This window comes from Anas acuta, chromosome 6, assembly GCF_963932015.1.
Source record: "Anas acuta chromosome 6, bAnaAcu1.1, whole genome shotgun sequence".
Classification (NCBI taxonomy): domain Eukaryota; kingdom Metazoa; phylum Chordata; class Aves; order Anseriformes; family Anatidae; genus Anas; species Anas acuta.
In genome coordinates, this window is record NC_088984.1 from 2477826 (window position 1) to 2491937 (window position 14112).

Sequence of the window (14112 nt, forward strand, 5' to 3'; positions counted from 1 at the left end):
GAAAATGTCTGTTGCTGCCTTCCCTGTTTTTGGCTTTCTTTGCCCTTCAGTTACTATTATTATTCACTAGGTGGAGAAAAAAAAAGGAGAAGCCCATGAGCAGATGCTGAGGGCAATAACTGAGATAGACAAGTCTGTGGCCAGCACCAATCAACTTCGTGGCCAAAGGTGATAGGGTTTTGAATCAAAGGTTTTGGATGCTGTGAAAACACTATCAGTTAGATAATTCTCACACATTGCATAAATATAGGCAATGATGAGTATTAGTCTTGGAATTTAGATTTTTCTAGTAAAAATTTCCCTGCTGTAAGTTTAGGAAGGCTTTGGTACGAGCTGCTGGATTAGTGTTAAATCATGTGGCCTCTTCTGCTCCACACAGCACCGGAGAGCCCCAGCACAAACTGAGCAGCCACGTGGTCGCTGGGCAGTCCTGAAATAACACAGGATTGGTCTGGCTTCTCCACCACAAGTAGGGGAACGTGTTCTGCTTCCTCAATACACCTCACAAACACAAAAGTGAACTACAACTCTGAACAGTGAGTTTAGAATTAGTGATTTAAAGCAAGACTTAACCACATGTAACTTAAAAATACGAAGACAAACACCCGTCCCTATTTTCCATACTTACCATTCCTCCACCTATTCAGTTCCAGCTCCAGATGCTGGATAACGTTCTTTAGGCTCTTGTTTTTGTCTTTTTCCTTCTCGTACTTTTTCTTCCACTCCTCTGCAGTCAGCTCCAGATTCACAGAGACTGTGTTCTTGATAGTCTTGGCTCTGGGTAACACAAATAGGTGTCAGTGGCTTTGCAACTTGTATCTCAACGTAATGGTAGAGAGTCAGAAAATTTTCTATTACACAAAGGGAAACCACTAAACATTTGCAGTTTATTTTCTGAAATGCAATGTCACAATTCAATCTTCTCTCAGAACCTCAGCAGTATTACTATCTTGAAGCCTCAGGAGAAATCTTCCTGCCTTGAAATCCAGCAGCCTCCAGTAGGGCATGGATCTGCCTCTCTAGATTTCTTGTAAGAAGAAAAGCTCTGAAAACTGTTCTTAGAATAAGGACAAAACCAAGCCCTGTCATTACTGCTCTGCTAAGTAAGGTGTCACCTCATTATTTTCAGCTCCTTCTGGGACAAATTGCTCAGTATCCCACCGAGCATCTGACCACAGGCTCGTCCCAACTGTCCCTTAAACTCTGTCACCACAACTGAGCTGGATTTTAGGCATTATGGCATGAATGATGTGAACGCAGTGAGGCAGGGATATGGAAATTTATCCTTCTTGAAAGCCTACCAGCATTTTTAAGTGCATTTTTGGAACTGGAAGGAGGGAAGGAGAGGACAGCCACTGGTCACCACTGGGGAAATGGGGTATTGTTTGGCTGGAAGGCTGGCAGTGAGAAGCTGGAGCTCGACCTCTGCTGCTGTGAGCAGTAACACTGGTTACTGCAACCCTAGGCACAAATCCCCAAACCTAAACCCATCAAACAATCACCACCACTCACTGCTGTGAAACTGCTTAGCTGCAGCTGAACACAAACAATGGCACTAGCGAATGCAGGACAAGCAGAAAAAATGCAGAGCATCTCCTCTAGCAAAACTGCTTTCGAAAGGGGGGAAAAAAACTAACAAATGGGCATGAAAGAAAACTTCAGATCTTTGCTCCTCACTGCTCAGCCCCTGAGTGTTTCCAGAACGAATCAGTGTTATCAAACACATCAGAGACTGAGCCTTTAATTAATGCAGTAACAGACAAACCCACCACCGTGCTGTAAAGTAGAGGCTGAAATGCCAATACACAGGACAAGCTCGAAGTATCAGCTAGAGATACACTGACTACCTCTCCTTGGGGAGGGCCCCTGGTCTTTCTTTTCTTTGCAGCTCCACTTAATGATCCCAAAACATCTTCTAAATATGGCCAGTTACTTAAAATCCTGAAGCTTTCCTGTGGCAGCAGGGAAGCGCTTCCATACGTGTGCCTCACACTCCAGTGATTTGCACTATGTGCTGTGCACAAGTTTTATTACCTTAGAAGAATTTTAAAATCACCCTGTATTTTAGAGGATGCAGACGCCTAATGGGTAGCTTTCACATAATTGTTTCATATTATTCTGCTAAAAGCCTGGCTCAGGTTTCCACTCCTTTAACTGCAGTGGGGAAAAAATGCCACACCATGAAATTTATCACCTGCATTACACTAAGGATGGATGAAGCATCTACTAGTAACTACAATTAAAAACAACATAAAAACACAAAAAAGATGGAGCAAAAAGAAGTCGTTGCTAATAGAGGAGCACTTATTGATTAGCACAGCTGGGCCCGTGAAGATGAATTTTACTCCTGACGCTTATTTCAGTGGTGATATTTCTTCACTGCTAGGAAAAATGGAGGAGCCAGCAATCAGCCATGAGTCATATTCCTTTCTTTTAACGTTATTCAGCCCTTAACGGTGTCACATCAGGAAAACAAAACACCACAGCCAAAGAGATTGTAAATGAAACCGTTTCCCGCAGACAGCAATATTCCTATTCAGCTGCTGACAGACACCACTGTGTTTGTATAGTGTGTGCCTTCCTTACAGTTAAATGCTCCCCAGGACCTCGTGTTTCAGCACAACTCCATAGCTTTTAAGCAGGAAAAAAAACAAAGGCCACCGCATTAAAGCCCAGCCAACCACTCTCACAAAGCATTTAACTATTTTCCCAGTTCCTTCAGCTGACGTCCTAGTCCACAATAAGGAATATTTTATGGATTAACAAGACAAACCCCTTCCTCTTCCTAGCAGAGCGTTAACTATATCTAGTACGTGACTATATTCTAGTTGGTTGCTTCCAGTTTGATGGACAGCTCATTTAGCAGGTAAATTCCCCATGCTGCTTTCAGCAGTCAGCTCAGTCAAAGCTCTGATATTCAAGGTGTAGAGAGTGAGTCTGAAAATCATTCTGCCTTCTGAACAGAAAGGCAAGTTCTACTGATTACTGAAAAGAGAAATGAAACCAAGAGAAATGTAAGCTGAAAGAAGATGGAAGCTGGACTTCCCCTACTCACACTTCCTTACATACCCACGCGAACAAGTTCCCAGAGATCCTGGAGCGTGGTTATCCATTACAGACCAAAAGCAAGCCCCTTCATGAACACAGAGATTTAAAATAAACATCCTAAAACATGCTATGCCCTATAATCCCCTTCCTCTGAACTGTGACATTTTACACCTCACCTTTCTTTTTACTTCCAAACTTTACCAGCAGAGTTCAACAAAACAGGCAGCAGGCTGAAACCTGACACAGTACCTGTGGGTTGATTGAAAATGAAATGCCACTTCAGCTGCTTAATTGCACTTATCCAGAAGGAATTAGCAGGAACTTTGGGACTGCTCTTTAGTTTTACCGAGGTGCGAGATTCACACTTGTCTGAAATCATCTCAAGTCAGAAAATTGTACATGTTGAGGTTTAAACTGCGAACCATCAAAATATTTAAACTTTCACCACCACCAGGAACTGCAACTCGTTATATTTCAGAGCTGTTACCACTTCATATTTCATTACGTGCCATACATGTAGGAAGCAGAGCTCAGAGGAATTCATGCCTTTTACAGCTACCTGGCTTGCAGCACGCGGGTCCTACCCTGCCTTCCACAAATCCCAGCAGCAGCTGACAATTTAACAGCATTTCTGGCAATGCCAGATTGGGACAGCACTGCAGAACTGTCCTCCAGCCTTAACCTGCAGCCTCAGCCCTAATCCTCAAACCTGTTCATTAAGAGGGGCTACACCCAGCTGAATCTGTTTGCCCTTCACAGCCCATCCTGTATTTTTATGTGCTCTTAGTGAATGCACTAAATGAATCATCTTCCTTCACTAAAATCTCAGGAAAAGCTCACATTAAAGGCTAAAAGTGGGGCGGTGAACTAATAGAAGATTGTCAGATTAATCTTTTATCCACGATTCTACCTTCCAATATAAAATGCTCCCTAACGGTGTTGATTTTAATGTAAAAATTATGCCAAGTGGAAAACGGAACCTACTTTCAAAGACAAAGTACAAGCTGTTAAACAAATAATCTCAAACAATCACAAATTGCTAGTATTTTTTCTGTCCGCTCTTATACAAATAAACACATACAAAACAAAGGGAGTGATTTTCCAAAGTATCAGAGTTATCACCCGTCACAACAAAAGCAGTAATTACGAAACGAGCCTGACCTATTTTAGCAACCTTGCCAGATTTGTTTCATGTGACTATTGACAATGAATACATACACAAGAGAAATGTTCTCTCTGACCACTTCCACATTTATTTTATCCTTGCTTGTTGCTGATGACTTGTTAGTAAATTGTTAAGAAACTCCAAACAAATAAAAATGTCTGCCAGCTGTGACAGCAATCTATCAAAATTGTCAACAGTACTCTGAGTCCACATTTTTCATTTTCTCTTAAGTAATAGTTAAAATTACTGTTTTTTTTGGAACCATAACAAGAATCGTTGAGATGCCGTTCAAAGAGAAGACACATCTTAAAAGCATCAAGAGCACTACCAGATAAAGTCAGCCCCCAGAACACTGCCCAATACCATTATCTTCCCCATAAAACTTCAAAGAACTCCTAAAACACTTTGTACTTTCTGCATGAGAAATTAGCAGAGCTTCTAAGTAGCGCAGTTGTTGGCCAACATTAACATTTATTTTTCTGGTACCGTAGAGAATAAAGAGACAGTTTCCTCAAGCTCTCCACTACTATTTTTTGACCAACTCCAGAAACCACAACCTCCATACTTAAAAATGCCTTCTCATCTAAATCCCCTCAGCACATCTACTTCAGAATATATGGAAGAGCACACGTCAATGTCATCTAGCTTGATGCCAAGCAGGACTCACCGTTGTCCAAACATTAAGGTCGACTTCGTTTCTGCTTCATTGAAAATAGAAGGAGAACAGCATATAACAATGGTGGTTCTGCAGTTGCCACCTAGGGAATCCTGAAGTATTCGGGTCATTTTGCTGTCTCGGTATGGAACGTGAGTTTTCTAATCAAAATACAAATAAGATAGGTGAACAATTTTTAAAATAGTGATACACAAATAACAGAGAACATGAGTCAACAAGGACAGGCTTTGTGGGCTTTGAAGCACACAGATCTGAAGTGCAATAGGTTTGGTTGTGCTAAGATGTATTGCACTGGATAACCACTCAAGTGGTATCACTGACAATTAGTCTCTTATCTTTAGTAGAATACTAAAAGCATTTTTGGTTTATGGTTGGAAAGCTAAGACTTTCTTCCTTCTGAACTGAAACATTAGCTTATTTTTTATGTGCACGATAAAGATAGAAAAATAGAAAGTTATTCCGAAACAGCACAAAATGGGATTACTTACAGTTCCTTCTGCCAAGGCAGATATCACATTGCCCAGAGCAGACAAAGACTTATTGATATTTTTAGCTTCATCGAGAACAGCGCCCTCCGCTCCAGTTTTGCTGACCTACCAAAGAGAGCAAGCAACAGTCAGGCTTAGCTACCTCAAGTCTGGACAAATACAGCTACAACGCAGGTGGAGGTAGTGCAACAATTAAAGATGCTCCTGGAAGAACAACACAGCGAGCTTATCCTCAGCATGAAGGAGGAGATTTTACATGAATTTTGGTATCAGAAGCCTGCAATACGTCTGCCTTTCTTCCAGTGTAAGGTCAAGTTCACCCTTACTTTGGTGAGGGAAAAGCAGCTGAGGGCACTTGGGGACCACATTCTAGACGAGCCTGTCCATACAGGGGGGACTGCAAATGACACCACAGCTACGTTCTCAGGGCACTCCTGGTACCACTGCATACACCACACACAAAAAAAGCATTTTGGCTTTTTATTTTGCTTGCATGAACCAAGAATGTCAGGGTAGAAAAAGCATCACCTTGCTCATACGCAAGGTTTGCTGGTCCGCAAACTGCAGCCCCAAGGTGGCTCAGTTGAGAAGCCTCGTATTGTGGGAAGAGCACTTCTTTAGCCTGCACCACAGTCATTTTTCCCCTCTCTCTCTCCTCCCCCCGCCTATAAATGAAGATATATTCCAGATTTTTGCCTTTTTGTTGATTGTTTTTAGTGCTTTTCTTTCCATTTCTTACCAATAAACAATTCTGATCTGTTCCTTTTATGCATCCCGCATCAAAGAAAAATAGGATTGGCATACTAATGCTAACGTGTAAGATAAGACAGTTCTGGACTGCTCCAGATTCACATGATGAGTTTAGTGATCCCACTTCACGAGGACAGATTACCTTCTCGCTTCCAGCCAAGTCTACCAGGTAAAGCTTTCCACTGAGTTTCTTCTCAGTTTCCACATTCTCTTGTTTAATGTTAATAAGGAAGATACTGTGACTTCTAGAGCTGTGTTCGTTCATATCTGCACAGGAATCACATTTTAAAAGAATTGTGTAAGTGACATTAAAATCTGACAGGCAATTCTATTTCAGTGCTAGCCTGTGGCTAACAAACTCCAAAATAAGAGTCCATTCCCTGGAAAGTCCAGACCTGGACAGAAGTGTCTACACCAAGAGCTGCAGCTATCACTCATGGACCATGGAATGAGCTCTTACTTCTCCTGTCATGACCTAAATTAACCAGATTTGTGATAAATAACAATCTTGGAAAATGAGCTTTTTTGTTTTCCCCTCCCCTTCCTTTTCTTAAGACATAATTTATTTTTGTCCCCTAAGCAACAAAACTTGACCAGAAATAGTATTAAAAAATAAAATAGTAAGTACAATAGCATAGCATTTCATAGATACAGAAGAAAATAAAGGTTCTCTCCTTTGTGTTTCTTCATGAGAATACAGTGCGCACACACAAAACCCCATGCGATATAATAGATGCTATTTAGACACAGAGCTGTGATAAGAATGTGTATTCAGCATTCTGGACAGAGAAAGAATTTTAATCTGAGCAAAAAAAAAAAAATATAAAGAGAATTACAAAGCACTAAAAAGAAGCTGGGCAGTTTTCATACCGTAGCAAAACCGACACATTAAGAATCAATCACTTTCTCCTCTGTATTTTCTATTTCTATTACTATAAACTCCACTACAATCTTTTTCCCATTCATTTTCCCAGTGATGCAAATGGGAGAAATCAGCAAAATTTGAGTGACATGCTGAGGTTCTGCCAATCTCCCTGATTTGATCAAAGACATCTTCAAGCATTAATTGGGAAACAAGCCAAAAGATGCCTGCCTTTTGCATCACTGCAATGCTACCAGCTTGCATGTAGCACAGAATATCAACAAACTTGGGACGGGTTGAAGTGATTATTTTCCATTTAGGAAGATTTGTTAATTTTCCCATCATGGGAACTCTGTCCAAGTTGCTGCCTCACTGGGGTAAGTCACCAGAGTTAAACAGACAAGCACTGATAAAACACAGAGCACAGGAGCTTATTCTGGAACAAAAATAATCGCTCTGCAGTCTTTGCCTTCTGTTTTGATCAATGAATTGCTCTGAGATTTGACTTGTAGCACGAAGATCATATGAACACATGCTCATTTATTTGTAGTTTTGAAGTATCTACACTGCAAGCAACAACAGATATTTTGGCTTTTTTCTCTACAGATACTATGTAATGCTGTATGTTAAATTCAGGAGTTCTCGTAGCAAACGTTACTATAATCAGTAAAACTGTAAAAAAGAACAATTCTATTAATTTTAAAATGTTAAAATCTGTGCACCATCAGATCATTCACATAATTAACTCAACACACTTTGTGACCATTAGGAATCAGTGTACCACTAGGAAGCAACAATGACTCAGACCTTACAGGCAGGGAAGTGCCCACAGAATACCTACTTGTAACAGCTACATGGCGGTTAGCTTTCCCTTCGTCTATCACATCCAAAACCTCTTCAGGACTAGATACAAATCTTTCTGTACAACCCTGGAAATATGCAAATCAAACACAGAAGAGTTTAGAGGCATACCAGTACTCAAACGCTGTCAAAAAGAACGTTTAACATGGATCGATAAACAAAAGAATCATCAGCATCCCTTATGATCATTAGCAAGGTGATGGACCAAAATCTGCCTTTGTATGACTCTCAGGAGGAGTTGACAGGATAGCTTGAGAGAATATTTTTTCACAAAATTCAATACCCAGTCAAATCCTAACATGCACCAGAAGAGACCCCCCTATGCTTAGCACACGTGGAATTATACAGAACATATTCCTATTACTAATTTGGGTTAGACCACATATCCAAAAGGGCTCTTCTCTCTCACTCTACAAAGAGGCCTCTTTCTCTGCATTACTGCAACATATTAGTGAGGGAATTATTTCACTTTTTTTTTTTTTCCCCTCTTCGGGGTCAGAATAACCAGAACAATATTATATGTATTTCATTAGGGCTCACGTATGTCCACAAGAAGTTTATGACATTGAAGTGAGGTCACAGGAAGTCATAAAGCAATTTATGTGAATTCCTAGCCCAACAAATCTGTTCTAAAATACCGCGAAAATCTGTTCCAAAATACAGCACTTATGCAACAAACTATTAAACAAAAAATTCTTCAAAATGTTCTCTTTGGTACCCAACATGGAACGGGAATAGGAATGCTTAAAATTTAACACCACTGTAACAACTTGTAAATGCTTGAAGTCAGTAAAATAAAGCAAACAAATGATTCAAGCCCATTAATATTTCAGGAAACTGTTTGAATTCAGGGTCTAATGCTCCTTGAGCATTCAAAACTGAATGTCAGTCGAATCGTCTCAGCAAACACACCGGGATACAAATGGAAATACATAAATAAATGCATGCAGTGGTTATCTGAGAAAGAATGAAAAACTGAGCATCAAATCCTCCCTGTACCTTAACATACGGAACTCTGTTTTTATCTTCATGTACAGCGAGGTTTGTCTTTGACACTAGAAAGAAACAGGGAGATCGTGAGGAATATTCCACAGGTAATGTGTATCAGCTATACGCGTGACAGGCAAACACGAACATTTTGAATATATTACATGTGTAAATGAAGAGTGGAGTCATTTCCTAATCCTTACCAACTGTCACAATTTCTGTATGGAAATCTCATTTATTTTTCTGGAGATCTTATACTTTGATGGTAACCTTATGGAACAGACCTTTGGTTTATGGCTTGTATTAATGAAACCAACACAGGACAATTTGGTTTTCTTCAAAGCAACAAAATTTTCAGAAGAAAGAGAAAATCTCACTGAAATTAAAAAAATAAATAAATACTTGAATAGATGTTCTTTTTGTGTTACTATTAGCATGTATTCTTCTGGCTTCAGCCTGATTTTGAAAAGCATAAATTACTTTCATTAACATAAGGCACACATACACAAACACATAAATTGTAAAAGACACAGAGGTATCTCCCAAAAATCTCTACCTAAAGCAAGCAAAGCACCAAAAAAAAGGGAGGGGGAGGATAACTTGAATCGAAAGTATCCTAAATTTAAAAAAAATGAAAAAAAAGCTATTAAAAATTATTTTAATTACAGTTTCACTATCAGAATATGCATTCCCAATGCAGAGTATGCTAAAATCCACTGGAGCAAGGCTCAGAAATAGCCCCTTCTGTAAGTCTCTGTACTCACTGATTTATAACCAAGCTAGCACTGCCAGAGTAGGTTCACAACAGTCAGATGACTTAAACTACAGAATTTTCTTTCAGAAATCCAGTCACACAGCTTAAATCTAAATCATTCAACTAAACTGAGTCAACATGTAAGGGGAAAGAAAACACTAGAGCAAACCAAACACCATTTAGTGCATAAGAAATGTAGAACTTACCATCAAGGAGGTCCCTTATTTTGTCCAAATAAATCTCAAAGTAGGAAACCTAATTAAATAATCATAAACATTCCAATTAAAAAATGGTTCTACCTATGTTTAAATACATGTCAAAATAAAAAGCACCAGCCTAAAAATAAAACCCATCTCCCACATACTTTGAATTATGTCGTGCTCATGAATGCACTTGTATTCTTAAATGATTGACATGGGATTGACCTTTCTCTATTTATCAATGATTCATCACCAAAGGACGTAAAAAAGCTTCAGAAAAATCTAAACTTCCTCATTATTTTTTGATGCAGGCAAAATTGACATAAATATTGAACAGAATCCACGCAACCCATCTAATTTTGTGTTGCTACAGCTACACCACTACGAGGGTACAGTTTGACAAGTGCAAGAGGCACGGTGATGTTCACCAGCACAGAAGCACGCAGCACATTCACTGGTTTAACAAACCAGCAGCACAAGCCCAAGTAACATACGATAAATTAAACTTTTCAATGAAGCATATTGTAAAAGTTCTTCCCTGAATCAAGTCTCAAAAAGCAAATGAAACAAGCTTTTCTGTAGCAAAAAGAGACAATTGTCCTCAAAAAAAAAATGTTTAAGGAGAGAAAGAATGAATGAATGACTATCTACATAAAAGGGCATTCAACTCTGACAGAAGCAAACAGAAATGTGCTATGGGGTGGTGCCGAACTGCACCGGAATTGAGATTTATCCAGGGATTATTTAGCTAACTAAATACTAAATGGCTAAAGTCCAGGTATCAGTAAATTCTAACCACCCAGTAAAGTATCATTTTATCTCATGTGCAAAATAAATCTACCTAGCTATATATATTTATATAAATAAACTTATAAAAATAAATTTATATATAGATAGATTTTAAACTGACGAGTTGATCTTCCTGTGTGACAATCGCTATTAAATAAAGACATGTTTCAATTTTGGGCATTTGTTTCATCTGTGTCCCATTTATTGCCCTCTCCTGGACCACTCGTTTCACCAACCTGGTTCACCCAGATTCATCTCACGTGCCTTCTTATTATCCTATTAACACACTGCTGACGAGCAGCGTACACAGGAGATGTTAAGTTCCCTTCCCTGTTCTAAATGAGTCTGTATTAAAGAGGGAGAAAAAAAAAATGATATTAATTTTCAAAGTTGGCTTAGTTATTAAGAGAGTGTGGCAGTCTGGCTCCATTGTCACTGCCAGTGACAGAACGTGCTTCCCTCTACGTGACAGCTCCTTGTATAAGCGCTCACTCATTCACTGCTACTTAGGCAGCTTTTCTGTTCCAATATTCATAGATGTCAACCGTGATGGGAAACCGCTGAAACAGTTCGGTGCTGGCAGAATGTGATTTATAAAATGATAATCTTCTGCTGGGACAGGAATTGACTGTGCCTGGTGTCGTGTACAAGGGGGTCCCCGTCTGTCGGTATCAAAACGCTATCATGTAGAATAGCAATAAGTACAGGAGCATTTTACAGATGATGAAAAGAAATCAGTGTCACTCCTTTGGAAACCATTTTCATGAAAATTCATAGGTGTCTCTTCTTGAGGAGCTCAATATTTTACAAACTAAGGTCTGTTCAAATATTTAAGTGGTTTATTCATACTTCATCAGGTTGCTTCTTCCGTCTGTACTTCATGAGCATGCATGTGAACAGGCGCTGCTGTGAATGCTCTTGGTACAAAGTGACCTCGTCCTTCCAGGAGATCATTATCTGGTGCAGAGGTACTCCGCCAGATTATCAACAAATTCATGCCCAGAAATATTCATCCTCTAACCTTTGGGCACAAGAGGGACAGAGGAGAACTCCCCAGGAGCTGGATGAACATTAGGAATGAAAAGGTCACTCAGAGGATTTGAGAGATCGTGTGTTTGGGATCACAACAGGGACAGGGAAAATCCTATTAGCTGTTCAAACTGAAACCAAGTCCATCATCTTAAGGAGCGCATCCGTAAAAACGACTTCGGAACATCTCTTGGTAAAAATGCCTAAAGCCAGCTCTCCTCCATTTCAAACCCACACACTACAGAGGACACTGTGTGCTTGAGGTAGGAACAACACTCCAGTACTCTCTCAAATGCCATGCAGATGAGTGGTATTTGTGGTTATAACTGGAGGAGCTGTAGCACAGTCTCTGAAGAAGCTGCAGTGAAACAATCTCGTCCTCATGATGCTTTCCTACCCTGCTGCCTAGCCTCCAAACTGTGGTGAGAGACCCGGCAATCAGTGGCCTAGCAAAAAATACACTCAAAAAAATTCTGAAGGCTACTAATTGCATTGGGTTATTTCCTATAAATGTCCTCAGTAAAGTACCAGTTGTTTGAATCATAAAGAGGAGAAAGGACAAATTCTGCAGCAAATGCTGTACCATAATGCAGACCGCACGTCCAGCACAGCTTTTCCTGCACCTGGCCCATTACGTAACGTGTCATCCCGAATTACCTTTATGTGAAACTCCAGGTTTTCATCCATGGAATAGATGTGATCAAAGATGTCGTGTGCAATTCTTGGAATGATTCCCATTAGCTGGGGGTCATGCAGCTTCCCCTGCGGAGGCAGAAAGCAAACTGTAACATGGAAAGCATCGCTCTGGCACAAGCAAAGAGAAAGCCTTGTTCAAACACACCTTCCTATGGTGGGGCTCTGCAAACACGCCTGCTGCTCCGTGGGGATTTGCTTCATGTAAGTGCACATAAAAGGTGGCAGAATGATTCAAAGTTGGCGCTCCTCACCCAGCAGAGCACCTGTTTGCTTTGGCAGCCCCTACCTCTTGTGTGAAGCACGCTGCCCTGCTGCTACTCACATTGCCACGCTCTGGCTTAAGGGAGAGGAACAAACACAAACAACCCAACCTGACGATTACTGGTACTCCCTGCTACAAATCAGCTATTTGGAAACACGTCAGAAACAAGAAGCCTTAAAGCATCGCACTTTTCTTTTGCCAATAAAAGCTAACGGGAAAGCTGCATTGTGGGGACTTGGGGATTAGAGTAATATATTCTGATTTTAGCTCGCTCGGCCTGCTGCCAGACAACTGTGCCTTACACACAGCACCGTTCCCCATGCTAATTTGCACAACTACCTTCCTCTGGTCTTTGAGGAACTAAATATTAAATAAAAACAACAAGTGCCCTGGCTGCAGGGCTCCTTTTAGTTGCGTTGCTCCATTTGAAGAAAACTCTGGTACAACAGGAAAGCTAACACGTACTGAAAACTGAATAAAAACACTAACCTGAAATAAAAACCTCTTCTGACTACAGCATACACTGGACTATTATTTCTACAAATTTACTGAAACTGCATAAATATGCAAGAAGAAGCATTCTAGTAAATGCTCCGTCAGAGCATTGGGTCTCAAAATCATACTTTACCTTCTGATCTTCAAGACTTTAATGCTCCAAGTATTACTGACAGCATCAGCACCATCAAGCATCTTACTCCAAACCCTGGCAGGGAATTACTAAAAATCTAATGGGTGCCCATATGATTCTGAACCATGGGAATTTGGATTTGATCGGGATTTGCTAAAAATGATTGAAGAACAGGAAATGTTTAGCACCACGGGAAGAAAGCCACACATGTAGACGTCTCCCAGTTGTGCCTGTGACTGAGGGGGGTCACAGTCAGCCTTTCCTGGTGTACCACAACGTGGTCTTCCCGGGCGTCCCTTCCTTTATGCTAAAGCTGGTGAAATGAAAGTCTGCTTCTAAGCATTTAACTGAAGTTGAAGGAAATTAACCATGAAGAACTGACACTCTCTCTCCCTCTATCTCCAAGACTGAATTTAAAGCAATTACTAGGCTTCTCCTTTTGACCTACACATATTGGGGGGAAGGAGCTGAAAGAGAGCAACCGTTTACTTTGCTGACTGCCTTCCCTATAAAGCAGCACACAGCTGTACCTAAACCAGCAATATTTTATTCATATTGCACAAATAACATTAACTTCTGCAGTGGAAGCAGTTAAATGCTACACCACATACAGCATCCTATATACAGCTCTGCAAAAGCTACAAAGTCCTTGCTGTACAATATATGGTGTCCAAACTGCAGACCAAGAAAACTGGAAAAGAGGATGATGACTAAATCCCTGATGGAGGGGAAAAAAAATCCTGTGAGCACACTCAAAACAAAACCCAGCTCTTTGTTTTGCCTTGCCAGCAAAGACTTCATTGCACAGAGCTCAGATCCATTATGCAACGCTGGTATCGAGCAGACACCACAGCACAGCTTCGACACCATTCACTCCTCCTCGCTGGAGAAGTCCCTGATGTCCTACCAAAACTTAC

The 14112-nt window shown here is 40.4% G+C and overlaps 1 protein-coding gene across 1 annotated transcript in view; it reads right to left on the bottom strand.

Annotated features, from left to right (window-relative positions):
• The window catches only part of KIF5C (kinesin family member 5C), a 62533-nt gene that overhangs the window by 33823 nt on the left and 14598 nt on the right, over positions 1 to 14112 (bottom strand). Inside the window, exons 4-11 of the mRNA XM_068687011.1 lie at positions 12267 to 12371; positions 9798 to 9846; positions 8850 to 8905; positions 7831 to 7918; positions 6270 to 6394; positions 5378 to 5482; positions 4881 to 5029; positions 629 to 777 (exon numbers count right to left, since the gene is read on the bottom strand). Of these exons, the coding sequence (XP_068543112.1) occupies positions 629 to 777; positions 4881 to 5029; positions 5378 to 5482; positions 6270 to 6394; positions 7831 to 7918; positions 8850 to 8905; positions 9798 to 9846; positions 12267 to 12371 (826 nt within the window). The remainder of the gene's footprint in view (positions 1 to 628; positions 778 to 4880; positions 5030 to 5377; positions 5483 to 6269; positions 6395 to 7830; positions 7919 to 8849; positions 8906 to 9797; positions 9847 to 12266; positions 12372 to 14112) is intronic.